Source organism: Platalea leucorodia (genome assembly GCF_965183815.1).
Source record: "Platalea leucorodia genome assembly, chromosome: 7".
NCBI lineage: Eukaryota > Metazoa > Chordata > Aves > Pelecaniformes > Threskiornithidae > Platalea > Platalea leucorodia.
Genome location: NC_138829.1, coordinates 46,806,458 through 46,831,530, shown reverse-complemented (window position 1 = coordinate 46,831,530; position 25,073 = coordinate 46,806,458). Strand labels below are relative to the sequence as shown.

The 25,073-nt window shown below is 44.5% G+C and overlaps 1 protein-coding gene across 2 annotated transcripts in view; it reads left to right on the top strand.

Annotated features, from left to right (window-relative positions):
- CD82 (CD82 molecule) overlaps positions 1-7,479 on the top strand; it is a 41,535-nt gene extending 34,056 nt beyond the window's left edge. For both annotated transcript variants that reach the window (XM_082317167.1, XM_082317168.1), the window contains 4 exons: positions 1,985-2,092; positions 4,359-4,550; positions 4,842-4,925; positions 5,444-7,479. In XM_082317167.1, coding sequence (XP_082173293.1) covers positions 1,985-2,092; positions 4,359-4,550; positions 4,842-4,925; positions 5,444-5,521 — 462 coding nt within the window. In that variant the 3' untranslated portion in view covers positions 5,522-7,479. The remainder of the gene's footprint in view (positions 1-1,984; positions 2,093-4,358; positions 4,551-4,841; positions 4,926-5,443) is intronic.
- Positions 7,480-25,073: the final 17,594 nt, after the last annotated feature.

The window sequence follows — 25,073 nt, the reverse complement described above, 5'->3', positions numbered from 1 at the left end:
TGTACAGGCTGGCTGAGAAGAGCCTCAGAAGGCGGTGGGAGGAAGAAGGTGAAGGAGTACGCTGGGTGGTAGCTTGCACCTCTCATCAAACTGAAAGGTGTTGTAAATATCTCTGGATAAGGAATAGGGGTGAAGGGATGATTCGTTATACCTGAGCTTTGACAAGACTGTTCATGAGCAGCTTAGATAGTTGTAGCACTTCCTGTTTTAATATAGAAGCAGCAGTTGTAGGAGTTTGGGGAGAGGCTGATCAACGCCTTGTGAAAAAGGGAAGTTTCCACCAGCTGTATGTCAGAAAACCCAGCTGCATACAGGAGCAGAGTGACTCAAACCTTCCCTGACTGGTGGAGATGAACTCCAGTGACTGAGATTCTAGACCAGAGTCTCGCTTGCGGTGCAAGGTTAGAAATATTTTACCTGTGAGTACTTAAGTGCAAGCTGAAGGATAACATTGCCTTATCTTTCACCTCTCTCTTGTCTGGGGCAGGCAGCAGGTGTTCAGCCTGTGTCTTACCATGATAACCATGCCTGGTTCTGTTTTCTTATTGCTCATCAGGTTTGTAGCCCTTCTGTGTGCCTGGGCAAGGACTTGCTGGGAAGTACTGATGCTTTGGCTGTTGCATTGCATAGCAAAGCTGGTGTCTTGCCTTCCTTTCAAGTCTGAGGCTGTATATATCACCTTATCTGTACTTGTTACCTTTTGCACTTAGCTTTTTTTGAGTGACTGAAGCTGCATATAACATTTCTGAAGAGATGTAGTTTGTGCTTTGTAGAATCGTTTTGCTATTTTCCCGTCTCTCCTGGAAGGATTTTCCTGATGCATACTAAGACTGTTTCTGTTCTCTGACTCTGGACCACCGGAGCCTATATGTATGTATATTTGTTTTTGTTTTGTGGCCACCAAGCATACCAAGCTTTTCTGTGGTAGATCTCCAGCTGTCCTCCATACATTATAGGACTTATTTGCCTACGACTCTACAACTTTGGTTTCTTGTGAGTTAAATTTATTTCCCTATCTATTGTGATCTTAAGGGGATGCGTGATTGCTCAGTCTGATGTCTGAACTTCTCTGTGTATCACATGTGCTTCCCATCAATGCTGTAACAAGCATAATGCTGTACTCAGTAAGCAAAGGAATTTATTCCAAGCCTCACCTTCTGAGGAACCTGAGTAGCAGTCTCCCATCTGCTTAAAAAGCTTGAGAAGAAACTGATTGGTGGAGGAAATGGGGACCTAGAATTAACTCATTTTCTCTAGAATAACTTCCTTCTTACACAGCAGCAGGCCGTGCAAAGCTAGGGTGGATTTCTTGTGTTTACTCCTGCCTGGAAAAAAAATTTCTTATCAAGAAATGCCACCTGGTCATCATAGTGGAACTTTATCTTGGTAAACCTATCCTGTATTTCATCCTGTTGATCATATTTATTGCCTCTTCTCAAAAGCATAGCCAAGACTGCAGAGTAAGGTATTTGAAGGTCAGTCCGGGGGATTTGTCACTGCCTGGTTGGTTGTGGTGTGGGTTTTTTTGGTTTTGTTTTTTCCCCTTTAAGCATTGCTTTGTGTGCCAATTAAATGCTCATTTTCCAATGACTTTAGTCATGGTTCTATCTGTCTTTTTGCTATAACTTAAAAATAGCTGTATTGTGGGAGTGTGATAGCTGAAGCACCTATTACTGTTTCCATCAGATCCTTTGGAGAAGGTCTAAGCGGAAACTACTGCCCATTCTACTTTTTTTGCAGCACTTGTAATCTCTATCTGCAGTTTCTCTGCTGTAGCCTCGTTCACTGGAGCTAGAGCAAAGCAAAATGTTTTCACACTTGTGATGATGATGATGAGCCCCTGTTTTTCTCCACTGTGGGAAAGGTGAACCCACAGCAGGACTAACAGAGGTGATAAGGAGGGGTGTTATGTACCCTAAAGCCCCAAAGAAAAGGCTACAAGGAATTAACTAATCTAACTCTCCTGCCTTTCTTTCCTTGCCAGCTGAAAGAAGAGTTGTCCCACATAGTTGGAAGTCTGATTGAAAATTATGACCCTTGGAACAATGATGAGAGGAACTTACAAGATGCGTGGGACTATGTGCAAACACAGGTGAGTCATGGGGGGCAGCCAGAGGCAGATGATGCTATTTGTCAATGCAGTAAATGGCCTTTAAAACTAGGCTGAGGACAGGGAACCAGGTATCACAAGAGGCAATACTGTAGCACATTGATTTGGCTGATTAAAAAGTTCCCTGTGAGGTTTAGTTCCTGCGTATGAGAAAACAATCTTACTTGTTATTACTAGGTAAGACCCTGAACCATTCCTGCATGCTGGCTGTTAGGACTAGCTAGTATTGGCTTGATAGCCTAATGTATCTGGCCTATCAAATGGCACCTCAACACTTCTCTTTGCCTGCAGGGCCTCCAGAATACTAGCATGTGTGAAAACCACAGTGCATACTATTTTTGTAGCAAGTAAAGTCCCTAGCTTATTGCCAGGCAAGTCAGCAGCACTGCCTTGCTACTTGGTGTGTGCTTGCTTATTGTGATGGCTCTTCTGCAAGTGTTAGCGTTCTTGGGAGCCATCCAGCTGCCCGTGGTTTCTGTTTTAGCATCAGGGTCAGCGCTTGAGCAACTAGGTCAGTGTTCAGGCATACTGGACTCAGATAGCTGTTTACTGCCAAACCACAGCCTTGAGAGCTGGCTAGCTGTTGTGGTTAAATACATGCTCAGCCTGGGACTGGTGCGTAGTAAGTACAAGTAATAGCATTTTTCTTCTGTCTGTTCTTGGGCCTCCAAAACACTGACTTGCAATATTTCTTCTCCTTGGAGGGAGAATGATTTATTTATGTTTTATCACTGTAGCTGTATCTCCTTGCTAGTGGACTCAAGACGAGGCTGAGTATACTGTGAAAAGAGGATCCTGCTTGAGCCCTTGTTTTATGTAAGAAGAGAAGAAGGCTTTGTAGAGGTGAAGTTGAGTATTAGGAGTCTAATTCCTCTCATACACTAGAGTTAGCATTTGAAAGGGGGCGGGTATTCTGTAGACTGGTCTTGGAATTAAAGTCCAAACCTCTGTGAGGCAGAGGTAGTTCCTTCTGGAGGCTGGATCTTCAACACTTGTTTGGAAACGAAATGCTTGTCCTGGTGTGGGTGTTCAGCTGTTTGTACCTCTGCTCTCATGTCTGTTATGTCAGACCGAAATGTTACATTTCCTTTCTGAGCAGAGGGGGATTTTCCCTAAACTTCCACCTCAAGCTTGATAGCCTTTCTGTTCTGTACCACCGTGCAAGCACTGGGATCCATGCTTAAGATAGATCTTAGTCTTTCCTGGACTTCCCGATGTGCTTTCCCCTCCAGCAACTGCAGTTTTATCACGTGGCTGTATAGGAATGTAAATGTTTCTTTGGATGGAAAAGTTTCCTCATCCCATCTTCCAGCCAGTCCCAACTGCAGCCAGGCAAGTGTAAACTCGTTGTGACTTGCTGGGGCTCAGTGGCATGTTGACGCCATCGTGCGGTGGCTGCTGGTGTCCCCCGGGGGCCACAGCTAATTGGGAACCAGAAAATGATAAGTTCCTGCTTCATGTCCGCTCAAAAAATGCGTGCTACTCAAAGAAAAAGTAAAGTCTTAGCATTTGAACCTATGGAAATGGCATCGCTAGTGGAAGACGAGGTAGTAATCCTTTTGAGATGTCTTTGAATACATGGGATGTCTTGTCAACACATTAATCTCTTGCCTGCCTTGCTTCTCCCTTACCAAATCAATCTGCTGACGATGAACTGGAGGGACTGGAAAAATCTCTCAGATGTGTCACACAAGACAACAGCCCTCCTCCAGCTGACCCACCAGCAACATCTGTTTTGCACTTTACTCCTGTTTAGCATTGTCACCTGGAGATAAGATGAGGTTTGCTAGTATTGAGTCTGCAAAAACTAATCAAAATTACACTCTATAGAATTGATGTCAAGCTGCATGGCCTGCTGAAATCTGAGTATCTAGGCCTCATGCAGTAAGGCTTGTGAAGGATTCATATTCTAGCATGACTAGTGTGCTAGAACTTTATGGATGGCCTGTGCATATTATAGTCTACTGTGCTCAAAGTCTGCCAGAAGTGGCCCTTTAACTCTTGTCTTGCTAGCAGTGATTCTTTGGTAGGAAATAATGGCCTTGTCTTCTGAATGGCCCTATGGATAGGTTATCCTCCGGTAACCAGGGTGATGTTCTAATGTAACTAATTCATGCAAACTGTATGGCCTGACTGTTGTTATTACATGGAGAGCTCCTGTGTACTTCTACCTCCACTGCCTGTTTTCACGTGCAGTATGTTACCAGTGCAAAGTGTAAGACCATGACAATCTCTCTCTGCTTCTTAGATCAGCTGCTGTGGCTGGACTGGAGCAAAGGACTGGGAAAATAATAAGATTCTTATCAATCAAAGCATGACTCTGTACCCTTGCTCCTGCTCTAATAGCTCCAAGGACATTCAGGCAGAGAGCCGTTTCTGTAATCTGGATGTCCCTGTCAACGGCACTGCAACGTATGCTGACTGGCCTGTTCATGAGCAGGTGAGTGGGTATGTCTGGGCTTTGTGAAGCTTCCACTGAAGTCACCTTGTCTTTGTTCCTCTGGGAATTATTTAGAGCACTTTTTTAAAACCAGTATTGCTTGAAGTACCTGTGGAAATGGAGGCAAGGGGCAACAAGGATCTTGCCCTTTTCTGCTAAAGCTACTGTGAAACTTGGTATAGCAAGTAACTGGGATAATCTCTGCATGCACAAGGAGATGTGTTATGGATTTTCAGTCTTGAGATACTTAGACTTGTGCTTCTTTCCCTTGTGACCATGTTTTCTCCATAGGGATGCATGGATGGTGTAGAGAAGTGGTTGAAGGACAACCTTGGTGTCATTCTTGGGGTCTGCACCGGTGTTGCTGTTATAGAGGTAAGTCACTCTCTGATGTGAACCTATACTGTCTTACCATGCAGAGTCTTTTAAAGGTAAAGCTATGTTTTCAAGTAATAGACACCTTGTTTAATAGCAGTGCAGTTCTAGCTTTTGGTTGTGTCTACCGGGAGCTTTGAACTGCTGCTTTCATTGGTTGGATTAAAAATTGAACGAAGCCCTGTCTACTTGTGGTTCCTGCTGCTGTGTCTGCTGCTTGGCAATTCACTGCATGCGTAACCAGAAAGAAAGAGAGAAGCAACATCCCACTAGTGAGATCCCACTTGTTGCCTTAAAAAGCTCATAATATAGATTCCAGATGAAGGCATATCTTTTTGCAGCAAAATATTTTTGTCATCCCGACTATTGCATTTTCCTTGCATTGGGGACCAACTCTGTTCACCTGTATGGTGTCATTGAAAGGAGACCATTGTGTTCCGCTTCCCTGTACCACCCTCTCTTCCCACCTTATCTGTCTCCTTGCTGATGTTGTTCCCATTCTTCATTACTTATTCCAGCTGCTGGGGATGATACTGTCCATTTCACTCTGCAAGAACATACACAGCGAAGACTACACCAAAGTGCCCAAGTCTTGAGTTGGCTGACTCCAGAGCTACGGCACCACAGAGAAAGGAGCAAACAGAGCATTCCTGCCTCGTACCCAGACTGTCCAACCATTGACCATTATTCCTGTGACATCCCATTTCTGATACCACTCTGCTAAGAACTGTTAGAGCTGCAATACAGCCGGATCTTCTGGCAATAGGGCCCTTGGGGCACCTGCATCCTGTCTCTGGATTATTTCTACTTCAAGAAGCAGAACTTAACTGTCTCGTATCACGTGAGACACCGATTAACTTGAGGGGACAATGCTTTTGCTGCCTGCTCCATGTTAAACAATACTATTTGTATCTCCATTCTACAACCCACTGGGCCTAACATACAATAACTCCTCTCCTGCCTCGTTCTCCTCCCACACATCTTTCCCCTACCCCCAGAAGTCCCATCTCTTTGCCCCATGAGCCAGGATTGCTGTTGAGATTCCAATGCTTTGATAGCTTCACCTACTTCACTGACTTATGGTGGTAACCAGTCGTGCTTTATAAGCCTTCTCCTCCCTTGCAGTTAACCTGATTTGGTTCCTACTATGCATCTTCCAGCCTAGGCTCTCATCTGAAATACTGAGCGCTAACCTCATACTCGCTTCTCCTGCTTCTGGAGTCAGCTATGCCTTGCGTTCAGCGGAGCTCTTCCCTTCGAGCGTGATGAGAAGCCACTGGCAGGGAGCCAAGCTTACCTATTCCTAGTGTGGCCTGGTAGATTGTGGTGGTGCTCAGGTGCTTCTGGAATGGGTCCCTTGGGTCTGGATTTGACACTTAACATGTTTCTCCCACTTGCCTCTCTACCTTTTCCTCTCCCCCTAGCACTGCTTTGCTGGCTCCTGTCAGCTTGGACGTGCTTCAGAGACTGCTGCATAGTGTCAACTCAGCCCCAGGCTGGCTCTGCTGGTTGCATTCTTGAGTTGCCAACTTTTATAGAGGTTACGATTAACTTAATTCTTCCACTGCCCCCTTTATGAAGATAAAACTTGTTAGCTGTGGTTTTTAATTATGAATATGGAGGTATCTGGATTGCTGATGCTGTATACTAGAGATATCACTGCTACCAGTGCCCAGTTTAGGTTTTGTAGTTTGGATGCAAGGATAAGTCGCTTTTATTTCAGTTGTCCAGTCTTCTGACTCCACTGCAGTCTGGAGCCATGGCTGCATCCTGAGCTCTGTCTCGAGTGTAAGCACTGCAGCAGATAAGTAGCTGGTTTTGCAATCATGCAGGCTGGGTGGTTTCTGTACTTAATGGTTGGGCTATTTGCTGTATTCAGCCAGTGGCCAACAGCAAGGAGTGGTGTAGAGCAGAAGAAAGTAGGAAATGTATGTGAAAAACTGCCCCAGCTTCTTAGATAAGGGAGCTGGGTGCAAATCCTCAGTCTTAGAGGTAGCTTGGGCACAATAGATTTCCTGCAGTTGCACATGCGTGCAGTCAGCCTGACAGTAGGATGCTGTAGGAGAGAGAAATGGATGGTCCTTGCCTGAGACCTGATACAAGGTACTTGGTGAGAGAGCCTTTGCCTTACAGAGGTGGTCCCAGGACTGTCACTTGTCAGGGGTGGGGCTGGTAGGAATAACCCTAGTAGCAGTTCAAAGGGATGGCTTCACTGCCTACTCAGTTTTCCTTCTGGGAAGAAAGGCTTGTGCAGGGGATCAGGGCCCCAGCAGTGGGTCCCTGCTCTGTCCGTATCTCTGGACACAGCAGTGATTGGGGAGAGTAGATATGACTGGGCAATTGGTTTTTATGGAGGTCTGATAAGGCTTTGCTATTTTGAGACACCTGCCCTCTCCTGCACAGATCCTTCAAGCTGACCTTTGCTATAGCAGAAGGCACCCTTCTTAGCAGTAAAGCTTGCTAGCTTTTGTAGCACAAAGTCTATTCTCTAATGTGTTCTTATTTGTAAGATTCTTGTTCAGTTACAGATGCCAATGCTGAGCAGCAAGTAAAAGGAGCCCATGCTGGGTTTCCTTTTTGTTTTTTTGTCTGTTTTTAGCCACATCTTCCTACTGGAAGAAATGCATGTACAGATGTAAAAGTCTAGAGGGTGAATATTTCTGTAATAAAGACTTTGCTAAAAAAAAATCTCTGCCTGAAACTTGTGCGTCACCCCCTTCTGCTTAAATGCAAATCACTGACAACTTGTTTGTTCAAGGTAGCAAAGGGCCTGTCAAAAGCTTTTCTGAGGCCCATGTGCGAGATCAGTGTGGACTGTGAAGATACTGCCCAGCAGAGGGAGGTGACCATTTTCCTAGGCTATATTCTAGAGTAAACTTTGCCTTCTTTTATGAAGCATGTCTGTCCTAGGGTAAGCTGATTGAATGGTAGTTCCTTGGAATTACCTGCTATCTCCTGAGGTAAGTGATCTCTGTATATGAGGATGTCACTTCAAATCTGTACAATCTGCACTGTATGAAGTCATAAGCCTCAGGGACTAACTCTGACAAAACATAAGCTTGCTGCTATGCCCACAGTCCATACAGCTCTTGCTAGCTTAGCTTTATTATTTTTTCCTCTTCCTACTCACCTTCAGTAGGCTCCTGCCTCCACACTAATATTTTAAAGACTTCTCAGCCCCTGCCCTGCTACTGTGAGGAGGAAGAAAGATGAGGTAGCCATTTTTGTAGGTTATGCCACGACATGCTGGGCTTGACTGTTTTAAAAGCTCTTGAGAAGCAGATAGAGCAACTGTATGAATCTTCTTGCTTCCCTCAGCTAAGCAGCTGAGAAGTGTGTATGAACTGCGTATCAAAATTCCTTCAGATCCTGCTCCACGTAGGCCTTAGAAGGGCCTACGTTAGTGCACTAATGGAGTCTGGAGCTGTTGCTTTCGGAAGTAATAAGCATGACCTAAGTCCTCATGCATCTTTGAAGAAAGAGTGAAGTTTGCAGAGATGATGATGCTGGGTTGCTACCAGCAAACACAGGTGGCAACTGGTCTAAAGTCAAGACTTCAGTTACCCTGACCAGCTGAGTGTGGAGCGTAAATGGATCCTGGACCCACAGTAGGGTGCAATGATCTGTGAGTACGACTTGTTTCTTTAGGCTGTGCTGGGCTGTGCTTGAGGACACCTTGGTTCTTCGTCATATGGGATCTCCCCTCTATCTGGTTGGTTTCCCAGAGCACCCTGCTTTAATCAGGTGGCAATGCTTTCTCAGGGCTAACGACCTACAGGGCTACACTTCATGGCAAAGCTGCCAGACCTGACCAGATGGCTGCTAGGTGGGGAAGGGTGCTGCTGGTTCTCCTTCAGCCTGATGTGGAGCTGGAAGGAGAAAGGAGGGAAAGGTGAGGACTGTTGCTTGTCCCCAGCTTGGGTCCCCACCTGCCCGAGCTCTGTGGAAACCACTTGCCTTTGGCCACTGGAGGGAGGTGTTCCACCAAGAAAACTCAGCCCGGGTGCTGCAGTATCGGCAGCATTGGCTGGTCCCTGGGGGACAAGATGATGACACTGATCGTTTCCTTCTGCTCCTAGTTACTCCTGGCAGCAGGGTAGCTAAAATAACTTGTAATTACAGATGTATTCTCCTCGTAAACAATTTATGCTGCATGCTTGGCATTTTAGAGATAACTTTCCCTTCCCTTTCTTAGAGCAGCACACAGTTGGATATTTTGTTGCATGTCTTCCACAACTGTATATGGGTTGTGCTTGCTTCTCGGGTTTCTGCCCGGAGTAGCTCTGGAAGTTGAAGATAGCACAAGGAGCTTCTCCTGCTGCTTCTTTCCTTGTCCCCATCTTTTTTCCTGTTTCCCTCCATCTTCAGTTCCTTTGTGTGGTCGGTCTGGGGGGAAGGAAGGGGTATAAACGTTATAAACCTGTTCTAAAAATGGGTTCCAGGAAGAAAGGCCTCAGACCTTCAGAGAGCAAGAAACCTGCTGCTGCTCCTTGGGCCAGGCTCCCAGCTCATCTCCAGAGGTAAAGGTTTGCTGCTGGAATTGGAAATCAGAATAGCATTCAGACTTCTTAGGAGCTGCAGTGTTTGTCTAGCAAAACCCACAGCGCCAGCCTCTGCAGTAGCTCAGCACATGGAAGCGTTTTGTGCATAACCAATAAGCTGCTATATACCTGTCCCAGGCCAATAATTAATATTGCAAGAGTATAGTTGCGACCTCCCTGTGGCCTTAAGCAAGGCCCCTAGTAATGAACTGGTGACATTCCTCGTTCTGTGTGATTATGAAGAACTCAGAAGCTGCTATAATTCTTCCCATGAGGTATTTTTTTCCTTCTGGAAAGGGAAGAGGAATTGCGTTAGAGTGGGTAGGGGTAAGCCTATATGTCGCAATGCATCTTGTTTTCTGTGGTGGTTTCTGCATGGCATATACTCAAATGTAACATGTGGCAGCTGTTCTTTTCTCTGTAATTCTCCCACATGCGGTGGTGTGGCTGGTCCCTGCTGGCTTTGCTCAGGAATTGAGGCTGAATTTCGTAGACTTTGGGAAAGGTCTGATTTCTGGCTGCTGAAGGACAGGCTGCAAGTGGTGGTGTCAGACTCTGGGATTTGGTTGGGGAAGGTGAGGAACAGCAGCCACAGGGGCTCATTGCTGAAAAGCCTGAGGACCCTGGGAGTCCCACAAATGCATTTTCGCAGCCAGTTGCTGCCACTCAATGCCATAAATGGAGAACATACCCTCAATTATTCATGGTCTGGCTCTAACCCATTAGCCTCTGAGATTTGGCTCTAGCCTTGGCATTTTATTACAAAGAGCAAGCCTCAGTTAGCAGCCAGGATTTCTGAATGACATCTTAAGCCAGGTTGACACTAAAAAGTTGTCAGTGTAAAATCTAACATGGAAGTCTTCAAATACTTGTGAGTTGGCAAGAGGTCCCTAGCAGACACTATGCTATTAGTGAACCAAAGCTATTAGTAAAATGTTGATAATAAAGCTACTAAGTGTGTTTTGGTCATTATGAACAGTTTCTAGCAGGCATGTGCTGGTAGAGTGCATGCAATTTCTTGCCTTGTGGCAAGAACCTCTTCTGCCAAACATGGGAAGTTACACAATCTACTTAGGAGAAGGTAACCCTAGCCATACATTCTTACCTTCTCATAGGTATGAATTTCTAGTTTCTCCCTTCTAAGCTCCTAATAATACAATTGGCTGGGGGGTGTGTGTGTGTGCTGTTTGGCTTTTGTGGGAAGGGATTAGGGGAATATTGGATGCTCTGTATCTGGAGAAAAGGTATTCTCAGTTCTCCAGGCAAAAACAGTACCCCCATTTAAGAGTTTAAGAGAAGGATAAGGCTCCAAGTAGTATGTGGATGCTCTAAGAGGCATGAAATCTGAGAGGGAAAATCCTGCTTTAGCCCCCAGGGATGGTATTTGCATATACTTGATTTAAATTTCCCTCTGATATCTTCTTTCCTATACCTCTCTCACTAGGGAATGACATCATGAGGTGACTTGCCTGTCCACAACAATCCAGAGTTAAGCAGAAAACATAGAAACCTACTTCTGTAACCACAACAGGCCCCATCTCTAGGAAACTAGAGAGCATTTCCCTTTGCTGCTATTGGCTCCAGATGTTAGCAACTCCCATTCCTTCACGATGTTGCTTTGAGCAATGGCAGCAGCTCGGGGGTTATCTTGATATCGCTCTTTGTTTTGTAAGTGTTCACCAGGTTAAGAACTATTGGTTTACACCTATGTGAGGCCATCATGCTGCTGCTCCAGACCTGTATCAGATCTAGACCTACCCCAGGACTCCAGATCCTCGCTATGCCAACATAGTGGCAGACCTTGTCCATTGTGTGACTCTTGCCAGCACTCCCTGCTGTTCATAACCTTAAGCCTTCTCCATATTGTCTCTTCTTGTCCAAGCAATTTCCCTGGAAATTCTCAGTCTGCAGTTCTTTCTGGATCTGGCTGCCCTGGCATCAGGTAATTAACTCCAAAACAACAATTGTGACAGTGCTGGAGGTCAGAGGAATGTGCATCAGACTAACTTTTTCTTCTTTTTGCCCTGCTTAGAGTTAGATTGGACATATGGAAGTTCTTCAGAGACAGCAAGAATCCCAGAGCATGTGATCATCTGAATTGCTTACCCAGCATGCTTCCTGGGTATTTTCTACATAGTGCTTCTGGAAACTATTTAGGATTTACTAGGGTGGAAATGTGAGGTCCTGTCAAGACCGTGTTATAGTATAGGCATGTGCTTTGGGCACTGAACTTGCAAAATGATGTCAGAATAGTAAACTCATGCAGTGATGTCTGCAGACAGCCTGGAACAATAACCTAGCAGAGAGCAGACCTTTAATTTTGGCAGAGGTTGTTTCACAATGTTCTTAAGTATTTGAAAAGAAGTAGTCCGTTTAATACCATGTTGTAATTAACTCTGGTTAGCACTGGTTGGGAATTCTTTTGGCAAAACAGTTTTTCCCTAGAGGGTGTAGGTTCCTATAAAACAGTGTGTTTTGTTTATGGTTTGTTTTTTTTTTTCTTCTGGTTAAACAGGACTGAATGTAGTTGGATAACTTCTGATGGAGGGGTTTCTTCTGCTTTCTTAGTGATTGCCTCATAGTAAACATTATGTAAAAGACCTGGAATTGTACAAAATAGGATTAGGTCACATATTCTAAATATGTGACCTAACAACAGGGTGTACTGGTCTTCTGAGGTAGGATAGACTGGGGAGGTGGGTACTCTTTTTTTCCCTGTGAATAGTGAAGAGTGTTGGCTGTATCTGAGAGAAAGAAGTCATTCTTTTTGCCTTTAAATCTGCATTTCTTAAGATCTGGGGGTTAAAGGAAAAAAAAAAAAAAGGAAGGGGGGAACCAAACCAATGAAAGAATAAACTACCCAAAATACCACTGTTGTCCCTAGGCTGGGTGGAATTAGACTAGGGGGTGCCTGCTACTTCCCTTTCAAGCAAAGGTGTCTGTAACAAATGTGCAAGCCAGGTCCACTTTGATACACCACTTAAAATGATAGAATCATCTAGGTTGGAAAAGACCTTTAAGATCATAGAGTCCAACCGTAAACCTAGCACGGCCAAGGCCACCACTAAACCATGTCCCTAAGCACCACATCTACACGTCTTTCAAATACCTCCAGGGATGGGGACTCAACCCCTTCCCTGGGCAGCCTGTTCTAATGCTTGACAACCCTTTCAGTGAAGAAATTTTTCCAAATATCCAATCGAAACCTCCCCTGGTGCAACTTGAGGCCATTTTCTCTTGTCCTATCACTTTTTACTTGGGAAAAAGAGACTGACACCTGAGCACTTTGTATTTTGGAGCGGCTCCTCTGGACCCCTATGGGCAATTCTTTAGAGCTGCAGAACTCAGCCAGGCTTAAGCAGGGCAGAGCAGCAGTGAGGTGGGCTCCACATGGTGTATGAGAGAAGCTGCCTGGAGAAATCAGTGGGCGCCCTTTCCTCAAAACTAATACACTCTGTGTAGTCACCAGGGACGGAGGACAGTTTAGCAGGACCTTTGACTTCAGTGCCTGCATGGCAGCACGTGTGTCACTGATTTCATGTTGCTGCCTGGTGGAAAGCTAATGTGCCTCTTCTAGTGCTATGAGGCCAGGGAGAGACTGGTGGAGACACTGTGAAATGCTGCTGCTGCTGCCAATGTTGTATATGTTCAAAGAGGGATTGGACAAGATCGTGGGGGGGGGGGCAGAAATCCACTGAGGGCTATTAAATAGAGGCAGATGCAACTTTGGCTTGGGGAAGTTATTTTTAAAAATGTACACTGCGTAGCTGCTGCATGGTGTTTGGAAGAAATCAGTGTTAAGGTTTTAAAACCATGGAAATATCTGGGAAATTCCAGCCTGAAGTGAAATCCTGACCTGATGTAAAATCCCACCTGAGGTAATCCTAGCTACCCGTAGCACTGTTTATCTGGGTGCAATGAGTTGTTCCCAGTGCAAAAGTTTAATTGGATGTTTGCTTGGCTGGGGAGGGGGAGAGAAGAGGGAACTCTTTCATGAAATCAAACCTAAAATAGGTGGTACTTCAATATTATGGTGGAAATTTAAATGTGCAAAAATCATGGCTGTCTGCTGCTGCTGCTGGTTTTTGGTTTGTTCTGGTTTTTCTTTAATGCCCCTAGAAGTAACTTCTCCAAACAGTGTGTAAAATTAGTAAACGGTACAACTGTATTGTAAGCCAACAACGTGACTGTACTTAGTGACTCTGAAAAGCAACATCCCAGCAACTTGTATGTCTGACATGCTGACAACAGTATTTCATCGATACAGGTTTATAGGGCTTGGTTTTTTTGTTGCTTGGGGTTGGGTTGTTTTTTCTTGCTTTGTTTTTAAGTGGAAATGCACCAGTGCCAGGTCTGTATGAGCCTGTGGAAGCGAGGTGGTGTGGAAGCCCCTGGAGGGTGGGAGGGGACGGCCTGGGGAGGCGGGGGAGCCCTTGGCACATGGCCTGGAGGCAAGGGGCAGCAGCATGGGGTTTGCCCTGACAAGAGGGAGCCGGAGCAGAGGGCAGGCCCCCGCAGTGAGCGGGATGGGAAGGTGGCAGGGATCCATTTCCAGGCGTTTAGCTGCAGCCATTTGCCCTAGCAAATCTGAATGACTATTTAGAAAGGGGCTTAGCTGTAATTTGTGTTCTTACTGGAAACCTAGCTTATGCCCCAGGGCAGTGTGTAAGGCAATGGCGAGACCACCACCTCAGGGCCATCACCCGCTGTAAGCCAAGCAGGAGTCGTCTGGTGGCGGAGTTGGCGAGTCGGTGCGTCCGGGAGCCACTGGCCTCCTCGAGGCAGCAAAGGATGAGCGTGCCAGTGCCAAAGCCTCACTTCCCTGTTCTGCAAGGTGCCACGGACGTGGCGGGAGCGGGGTGCAGGGGCAGGTCCCACCTGCGAGGGAGGCGTGCCCGGGGGAGCCTCGGGAATGGACCCCCACAGAGCAGTGTGCACGAGTCGGCCACTGCCCTGAGGAGCCAGCCGGCATGGCCAGGTAGGTTGGTTTGCTGAGGAAATGCCAAGCTGTGGTCTGGTCAAGGTTTGCCACATCAGTTCTCACCGGCAGCATGAGAGGGGCGGCACAACGCCCATGCCTGAGCAGCAGTGCTCTGGTGTATGGCTGCTGTTGTGCGAGTGGTCAGCAGGGAATACAGAAACCACAGCACCTTTATCCTTAAGCAACTCTGCTGCCTTTCCCATTAATTTCAGGATCACTTTGAAACCAATTGTTTATAAAACAATCCTCTAGGTTGCCAGAGTTGCCTTTTGAGTCCTTCCAAGTATTGGCAGTCTGTCTATTGCTTTATAGGATCTCACCACAGATGTTACGAAAAGAGTCTTCTGCCTTCTGTAACACTCTGGGTTGAATGTTCTTTCTCACACTTGCTGGCTCTTCCTGAAGTCCCCAGCAACTCCTGCTTTGGCTAGTAAAGTACCAAAACTTGATGAGAAAGTTTGGCTGCAGAATGCTGTGGGTTGCAGGCTCTTGATTGCAAAGAATCCCTCACGCTGGTGAGCTGTGAGCACAAGTGGGAAGATGTCCTAACGGGGACCAAGGCGTCAGAGCAGAGGTGCGTCTGGGATTTGGGAACCCTTTCTTGTTTTCTCTTAAATTTCCCTCAGTATCCTAGTGGTCATTAGTGAAGAGCTTGCACTTTATGTTAGAGCAGTGAAGAAGCTGGTTACACCAGCTTTTATGTGATGAGAAGATGCAGAGAGCACATCACTGATCAGATGGCTATCATAAAGTTGGCAATTTCATGCCTGGCTACAGGAGAAGCTAATTAGCTCAAGGCCATCTCTCATCTGAGCAAGGCAACAGCAGGATTACATTGTCTTCCTATTAGGCAATAGCCTTGCCTGACATAAAATGAGATGTCTGGCGATTCTCATAATTGCATCCAGCTATTTATTTTTTACCACAGCTAGATTGTCTCACTCTTTAATAGGCAGTGAAATAGTAATGAGATCTCTTCTCCTCTCCTCTTGGATTCATCACAAGCCATGCTGAGGAATCCTATGCTCCAATAGCAAAGAGGAGAGTAAAGCAGAAGTAGAGGAGGAAGCAGTCTTTTTGTCTCTGTGCTGAAATCAGCTTGATAGGGTAGTCTGCTAGCTCCTGTCTTAATGGTGAAATCTCTAGGATAACTGCTTCCCACTCACCCCTTTATTCTCCCCAACTAAGACAACTTTTGTCACGTGCGCCTGTTAGTGCCATCAGGACCTTGTAAGAACTTTGCAGTACTGCCAGCAGTTCTGCGCCATGTAAACACAATCCCAACTCTGTCCTTAATGCGGCAATCTCTATCTGCCTGTCCTCCTGTGTGTGTGGTCATGCTAGAATTCAGCATTAAAACTAGCTAACTGTTGTTTGCAAGGAGAGGACTACAGTTGAGGAATGTAACTGGTTTATAATATACAGAGATGTCTCACATAAGGGTAAGAGCCCAGGGCCAGACAGTTTGAGAGTATTGCACGTTTCGGGATCCTGGAAGGCTTGTCATGCTTACGGCTGCTGTTGTCAGATTCCAACAGTAAGCAAAACCTACCTCACCGGAAAGAAAAGATTATGGTTAGGATCAATGCAAGGACAAATAAAAGCTTGTTAAAACCATAAAGCTCACCTGTTTATAATGGACTAACTGGTGACAGCAGATAATGTCTTGATAATCTCATTGTGGGGGGCAAGTATATTTGTGTCATTGAGCCTAAGCCTGACCAGCTGACACTGCTGCTGTGAGACATGCTGAGGGGAGCAGCCTGGCATGCTGTGTCAGGTTTAGGGTTATCCAGAATTTCGGTAGGAAGCATTTGAATAGCAGTGTACAGTGATGAATGAAAAGCGTGGATGCAAAGTCTAACAGCCCACTTTTTTTTTTTGTTTGGTTTTTTGTTTGTTTGTTGGTTTTGGTTTTTTTTTGTGTGTGTGTGTGGAGTTAGTTACAAGCACAGTGAGGGTTGGGGCAAGAAACACTGAAGCTGGAGTTTGCCCAGTCCCCAGGAATGGATGAAGCCTGGTGTTGATAGGATTCTATGGCTTCAGTAACTTCTTGTTCATGGTAATGAAATGAGACATGAGTTAAGAATGAAGGATGAGTAGCTGTGCGAGGAGGTTCTAGTTTAGGAAAACTTTTGGTACTGGAAATTCTTATTAACATATGGCTAAACTTAGTGTTAGCTTTGGGATGGGATAGACTGAACACATTGCTGAATTCTTAAAAAACTGTAACACTGGAAAAAGAAACTGTTTTAGTTTGGAGTGAAATGGATTGAGACGGTCAAGCTATTGATTGGTGTGGGTTCAGACAGTAAATATAAAACATTCTGGTGCCAGCTGGGCACAAGGCTGTGATCTCAGCACCCATGGTACAGCAGTGCTTCTGGACTGTGCCCAGAATAACCAGAAGCTGTGGTCAACCTGCTACCAGCACTTTGTTACTTGGTCAGGGGAGACACAAGTTCAGTCTGATTCCTCCCTAAGCCTAGGCTTTGTCACAGCATGGTGTCAGTGAAGTAACTGCAAGCTATAGGATTCTCCTGAATGTAGTTCTTTATCCATCGAAGTCTTTTAGTATGTAAAACCAACTCGCATTCTCCTAATTTTTCTTGCAAAGGCTGACACTGCAACATAACTGCTGAGGCCCTGTGTCTTCTAAGTAACAGCCTTGAATGCTGCTGTTTTCTTGTTCTACTTCTGCAGGCCTTGAGGGTGTAATAAGAACTGGTCATGGCTCATACTTTTCCAAAAGCAAACCTGGCCAAACCTCCAGCGTTCAAGGTAGCTTGATGTTGCAGGCTCAGACACAAATAAAGCACAAGCCCAGGAGCCCTAGCTTCAACAGTTCTTGTCCACTTGCAAATTTCTGGGATTCATCAATAAAAGGAGCTCCTAGTTACTTCCTATCCGTAATCCTAACTTTAATAAAAGGCTGCTGAGGCATTGTGTCCCTGAAAGTAATCATGGCTTGGAGGAGCTTTCTGGCATGCAGTCACAGCTTACTTTTGGAAACCTACATGCAGAAGACAGACTGAAACTCTTTGATGCTTATATTTTGGAAAAAGAAGTATAAATCCAATCTGAACCCTGGAGTTCACTTAACACTGAAATAGGCCTCCCTGCAAGCTCAGCAGGAGTCACTGGGTCTTTGCCACAACAGCCTCATTATGTCTGCAAGCCTTCTGCTATTGCAGTAAATGCTGTTTATTACTACCTCCTAATGCTAGTCTAAACTGTGGTCTGCTAGAGCCCAACGGTCTCAAAGCGGTGGTAGTTCCTAGGATGTTGCTGATGTCTATCCTTTGGGATGTGTCTGTGAATGCAACTTAGTGTTGAGTAATTTTATTCCTAAGTGTATCTTTCACTGAGAGCACAAAGTCATATGGCTGCTTTGAAGTTCGGCACAGGCGACGGGACCCTAAACAGAACTGCTTGGTGTCTTGGTACCAGAGCCAAGGCCAGGATTTGGGCTGGGATTAAGATTTATTGTTCTGTCCTGCCTTGCCTAAAGGGCAAGAATAAGAGCTAGTTCCAAGAGGGGCCAATGGATGTTTAAGTCCCAGTCAGGATAGCTTGAGGTGAGGCTAGGTTTGGGCAGCATTCAGGAAAGCTGGGGACTAAATGGAGTTCTGGTGATCTATTCAGGGTTTGTAGGATTAAGAGAAAGACTGGTAAAGGCTTTGGCAAATACATGAGTGGGAATGTGGGAAGTGGTCACTGGACTAGGTTTAAAACTAAAATAGGAAAGAATGGTTATTAGGGATGGACTTATCAGCGAACTCTGTAGGATGTACAGTGTTCGGATGAAGAGTTGGACGAGTAGCACTTCCCTTGAGAGAAGAGACGGCAGGCAATCTAGAGTCCTCATGAGACCCTGAGTATACTCTTTGTGTCGACATGAGTCTTCATGTCTGAAAAATTCTTTGAATAAACTTCATGGTATTCATTCACTCTTAGTGCCTTGTCCTAGAATCCCACACATTTCTCCTCTTATGTTTAACCATTAAAGAGCCCTTCCTGCCTGCCTCTACATGATTCCCATGAAACACTCACCAGAGCAAAGCTTGTTGTGAGCTAAGGCTTCACCCCAGCTACAAGCTGATCTGATCTTTGTGTAGAAATTGCACCAGAACAGCTTAGATAGCTTAGACGGGGTGCTGCAGAGTCATCAGCTGCTGATCTTCCTGGCTCCATTGTCCTACAGTCAGGACGTGAAACTGTTGGGTTTTTGGTTTTTTTGGGGTTGTTTTTTTTTGAGTCACACAATGCATCAAAGCGCTGATTCTATTCCTCAGAAATCAAGAGTCATACTAGGTAATAACTCAGAGATATACTTTATCTTACCTCATTCCAATGATACAATGATATTTCAGGATAAATCAGTTTTCTGTTTTTAAAACATCATTGCATTGACTTTAAGCAGTTTTTCTTCTACCAGAAATTTTTATCCCTTCCTCACCTCCTCTTGCCCTCAACCCTTCTCAAACTAGGGACTTGAAGGAGGAGTCTAGAGGCAGTGATGTTATATGGGACATTTTATCCCATATTTAGTTGCAGAACTAGCAGCTTGAAATGTTCTGATGTCTTAAAAATCCAGGGAGTGGGGTGCTTTGGCAGGAATCTCTCTTTTCCCTTCCCTTGAAGGTCTCAGACTTCATTAGGCCTTGGAAAGGAGAATGAATTTTGAAGGCCTTTAAGGAAGTTGCTTTGATACAAAAGGGGCTTGAGTTCCTGTGATCTGTGTGTACAAGGATTTCTTTCTTGGAACCAGTTCCTCAGACCCATGTGGCAGACCGCCTTGTCATCTTAGTACAGTAATACTCCTTTCCAAAATGCTCCAAGGGGGGTTGTTTTGGTTTAAGGGAAAGAGGAGGAGGAGGAGGGAGTTTCCCTTGTGCTTGCCAAGGTAAGAGGCAGTCCTCTTCTGAAGCTACTGCCAGCCCCTATTACCCTCAAGTGTTTCTTGTCGTCACCTGCTATTACCAGAGAGTTTATGAATTCCTCAATGGCTCATTTCAAACTAAAGTATCCGTGTTCTTTCTAGAGCCTGCTGCTTACCGGCTCCATCCCAAATGCAAGGGCATGGGAGAGATTCTCAGAGCTTCAAACTTTACTCTAGCCATAAGCTCTCAGCATATTACATTAAACGCTGCCACCAGCTTCAATCAGGGAACGCAGGGTGCCTCTCAGCAAGACAAGATGAGAAGCTGGTTTAATTGGGACATCCAAAGATGTGGACTTAATTAGGCAATTTTGTTCATCTCATCCGAAGATAGGAGGAATCACTGCAAATAGCCAATGGAAAGTTTTATGAGAACAGTTAAATATTTGCTGCCATTTCTTGTGCTTTCCCATGCAGGTTGGAGCTCTTCAGACTACTTTCAACTGATGCCAGGCTTTATCATTTACAAGTGCTGTTCCCACCAGCCCTTCAGCAGCCTTGTGCCACATGCTGTTCTACTTGGCTGTTTCCCCATGGGGACTGTGCGTTTCCCACATGTGATCCATAGTGGAGAGTGGCAAACAACTGTGTGGGTCAGATACCTCATCTAAAGGTGAGGTGATTTCCAAACTCTTCTCATCCCAGAAAAACTCAAAAGTTATATCATCTTCCAAAGAGATAAACAGGCTTGCTTTCTTTTGTCATTTCTTCTCTTTCTGGCAATAATCTGCAATCACTTTTTTGTTTAAAAGAAACAGTGTTTTTGTTTCTTGTTGAAATGCCTATAACTTTTTTGTGAAAATTAATAAAATCTGGAATTAAAAGAAGGAAGGGGATGTGCACTGCACACTTTTTCTATTTTTCAGTAACCAAAAATCTTCAAAAGAAATCTGTCACACATATTGCCCTTTGTCTCTAAAAAAACCCTAATTTCTTGTCTAGCCCCTGTGTTTGTGTAAAACACCTTACCCTTTCCACTCTCTAATGTTAGGATTTATAGGCTTCCTTCCTGGCTGCTAGCCTTTCCTCCATTGAAGAAAAATAAAACCAGCAATAAATAGATTCACAGTACTAAGGCTATAAATTTGTAAATTCAGTTGCCAAAACTAATTCATCATTTGAACACAGGCACAAACTCTGATAAGATATGGTCCTGCAGCATTCAGCCCATTCCACAAATTTTTATTTAGTTACTGCATTTACTCCATTGGGAAAAAATTCTACTTAAGCCAAAAATCATAGAATCATTAAGGTTGGAAAAGACCCTTAAGATCATCGAGTCCAACCATTAACCTAGCACTGCCAAGTCCACCACTAAACCATGTCCTTGAGCATCACCTCTACCCTTCCCTTAAATACCTCCAGGGATGGAGACTCAACCACCTCCCTGGGCAGCCTGTTGCAATGCCTGACTACCCTTTCGGTGAAGAAGTTTTTCCTAATATCCAACCTAAACTTCCCCTGGCGCAGCTTGAGGCTGTTCCCTCTTGTCCTAAAATTGGTGGGTCATTTCCCAAATAACATTTCCATAGTAGCATCAGATGTGTTACCTACCAGGCTCCCATGTGACAGAGCTGTGGCTCTTTGGGAGCATTGTTCTGTTGCTCTGTATTTAGTTCAAATCTCAGTACTGGGTATATAAGTTTGAAGTGTGTTTCTCCTATCTTTCTGCTCCCTCTTCATTTACAGCACTATAAAAATCCTCAGCCTATATCCCAGGTCCCAGTAAATATTTAGCTGTCTTTTAAATCTAGTACACAAACATTTGTGATAAATAAAACAACGTATTTATATAAACTATCTAATTCTCCTAATGTGTGCTCCCTAAATTAACTTATATTACCAGAGGAAGGTGTTAGTGCATATATTTGTATTCCTGCTTTTCTGTAGTATCTTTTCAGGAATTTTAAAGAAATTATAAGTCTCCAAGTCTATCAAACTTACAAAATTATTTTTCAAAAATCTCTCCATTAAACATAGACATATAAATTCAAATTTTAGAACTGTCTGAGATACAGTATGAACACTCTGTGGTCCACAGTAAGCCTCTGGCTGTATTTAATTTCTTTTTTGCTAATAACATTTAGCTTCCTTACTTCTGATCTAACCTAACCTGACCTGATGTGGTATTCGTGCTTCAGCAAGCATTTATCCTGGCATATTTTGGATTTAGCTAAATGAGGAGGCATTTTCTTTTATGTTCAGGGAGTTTCCATGAAAATTGGTAAACCAAAATGGCTCTCTTGGGGTCTGACTTCAGTGGCAGTGGGGAGAGAGGTGAAGGTAGAGGCAAGAAAGGAAAGAGCCATAAAATTCAAAGAACCATTTAAGAACCTTATTTCAAAAGCCAAGAGTTCCCCAACGTAAGCTTCATCTCTCTAACTTTGGCAACATACCTGAAGTGCTTAAATTGATAGCCTAGTCACAGTTGAAAACCTAATCTAAACTGGGAGCTGAGACCTTCAGTGGCTGCTGAAGAGAGGCTCAAGTTATAGATTAGAGGCACTACTCAGGGCCATTTGTATCTCTCCATCCACTGCCTTGGAATCTGAACATGGGCAACTCCATTCCACTTAGCACACATGGTTGCCCTGCCCTTTGATTAATCTCAAACTTAGCCAATTCTTTCAAGTTTCAACACTTGAGTAAGATCTGGAATGTTTCTTGGGCTACACTCATTGCAAACATATGTTGGGGTGTAGACCACATCTGTGATGGTGATGGGGGAGAAAAAATGGTATGTGGAAACTTCTCTCTCCACTCCACCCTCATTGTCACCAATCCATCTCCATGGCTTAACATTTGTGATCTGAAGAATCTGTTCCCCAGGCCGTATTTCTGGCTCACTCTGCAAGTTATTCCATTTAACAGGCCTTGCCAAAAGTGGCTGATGCTAGCATGAGGGAGAAGTCTAATGGCTTTCAGCTACAGTATTCACATTAAACCCTTGCTATAGAGCTGACATTAAGTGAAATGGCTGCTGAACTGGAAAGTTCTCATCTCATTCAGTAGAACTTGCTCTTACTGAGGTGTCACATCCTTCCCACAGTGGCAATGCATGCTATGAAGCTGTTGAAGATCTGCAGATACTCCATATTTACAGGATTATCTGGCATATGTGTTTGCTTTGCTGACTGTACTAGAGATGTGCTGTTTCCACTTCACTGAAACTAACAGATCCCAGACTACGAGGTGTTTTTTGTTTTATTTTGCACTACAGTTGGCTTGGGTCTAGGAACCTCAGGTAAAATATCAGTCATGTTGTCTGTAATGCCTGACACCAGGCAGGAAAGGCTATTTCAAGCACTATCAAGTAATGATTGTGAGAAGACTCCAGAATTCCTTGCTGAAAGCAGGCTGTTAGCTGTGTTGTTTAAAACTGGAGAAATCTGTTAGAAAGCCATGAGAATTCCTTGCTGGGAAGCAGAAAGATAGGGGTGGGGACAAGGTCACATAAGCACTGCTAGCATCTCAGTTCCCTAGTTCTCAAAATCCTAGGCACTCCTAGTGGAAATCCAAGGGGCAGAGTCAGTGATAATACATAAGGTGGGAGTGGTGGGTGGCTCTGCCATGCCACTGCTCTCCACATCACTGAGGTGAGCACAGAGTCAGCATGTGATGGTGAAAGAGGGATGAACGTAACAGCTTTTGTCATATAAATGTAACTAGTTCACAAGTACTTCATAAATGCATGGTTACTTCCCATCTAAATCAACAACTAATCATCACATTCATTCAGCTCCTTCCGCACTATGCGTTACAGTAGCTTTCTGAGCATCCAAGTTCTGGAAACTGCAATTTTCCTGGCAACCCCATGACCAAGGAGAGCAATTCTGCACTTTTCCTGGCAACCCCATGACCAAGGAAAGCAATTCTGCTGCTCTGGTAGGGTCTAGGTCTGTTCTTCTAGCTGCTGGTCCATGAAAGGGCAGAAAACTCAGTCTTTCCTTCCGAGATCCTTAGCAGACCACAATTCTGATTAGTTGTGGCTGGACAAGAATGCCAGACTTCATTAGAAATTTCATCCTTTCAAAATTCCCTGGGAGCCAAGCAAGGATAAAAAGAGCATCTACCAAATAGGGACAATAATCAACATGTAGGCTGCTGGCAACAACAGGCAGAATGAGGTACATCCTGGTGCTGCTCCCTAATATTCTCCATTAACAGTCCACAGGCATCCTGGGGAAGGAAATACAGCAGACCAAAGGCCAGGGAACAGACAAAACAGGAAGGGGACAAGCACTCAAGACCCCTTGCAAATGAATCTGATTTATTAAAATGCATCCCACCTTCAGTCAGAAGCTTTATCAAGTGCCCTCCTGACCCTTTGTCCCTCTACCTCTGTGCTCGAAGCCTGTTTGCCTATCTGTGAGTGCTGCCTCAGCATTTGTATCCATCTCATTTTATCAAAATTGCTTGTTCTTTGACCAAATATTTTTCTCATGCCCCTTCAATTGAGCCAGCTGATTTTTGCTTGGTGTCCTGTAACTATTTCTTTTTTCTGTTCTCAGTGATTTAGGGAATGGAGGAGTTTGCCTTCTTTTTGTCATTTCTCTAACTCCTTCCAAGCAGCTGGAATTCATTTTAATAAAGTTCATTTCAATAGAGCCTGGAGCTGTAATACATGAGGCTGTGATCTCAGAAGAGCTCATAAATTAAGCAGGGTCAGCTCTGGTAGATGCATGCATAGGAGACCTCCAAGGACACCCTGTGTGCTGATCAGCCTGTGCCAAGGATATAGCAACTGCCAGACTGTGTCTGCCCAGTAGGCTGTCTCTTTTAGTATTCTATCTCTAGCCACTACCAAATGCTTCAGAGGAAGATACATGATCCCTGTGGTAGACAAGTTATTCTTAACTGATCATAATATCCTTCTAGACCTTTGTGGCATGAAGCTGTTGGTCTGCTGTCGCACATGTGCAAGGGTAGTTGCGGGGCACTGGACCCTGGCTGCTCACGCAATGCCTGGACCACTCTCTGACACTCGTACCAAAGGTGCTGTTGTAGGCTGCTCTGTGATCAGCCCCATTTCAAACTTCACTGCCTGTCCTGGAAGATGAATGCAGCACAGAGGTATCTTGCCTTTATGAGGGAAGTGGCCAGCTTGAACATACCCTTTGCAATTTTTCCCCTGAGGCAAGCGTGTTTTTAAAAGATACACAGTCTTGTCATAAAGACTCCAAAAGATGATGACCTCCACAGCTATGCATTTGTAGTTCTAGCTGCCCAGAAATTACATTTTATTTAAATAAGACAGAATTTGTCTTGTTGAACTTCCAACTCTTGGCTCACATTATGTCTTTGTCAGAAAGAGTGAAACGCCTGCCTGCTTGCCTCCTCCTCCTATTAAATGCTTTTCTATGTGTAAATCCCTATATTCAGCAATTATGTCACCTCTAAAACTTCCCTTCTGTAAGCTGAATTAATTGAATAGAATAAACCTTACATTCGAAGTCTTGTTTTCCAGTTCCTGTAGTCCCTACTACAGATAGCCCCACTCAGTGATAAAGCCTGCGTGCTTTGAAATCCAGCAGTGTGTTTTTAATTCAGATTACAATAAAATCCACTGATTAATGTTAAAATAATCCTTTAGGATATGTTTGACAGTAGTTTTTCTTCATCAGTGAACATACTAATTTAACCTTTCCCCTCCCAAGTCAAGGAAGCTTCTGAAAATACTAAGC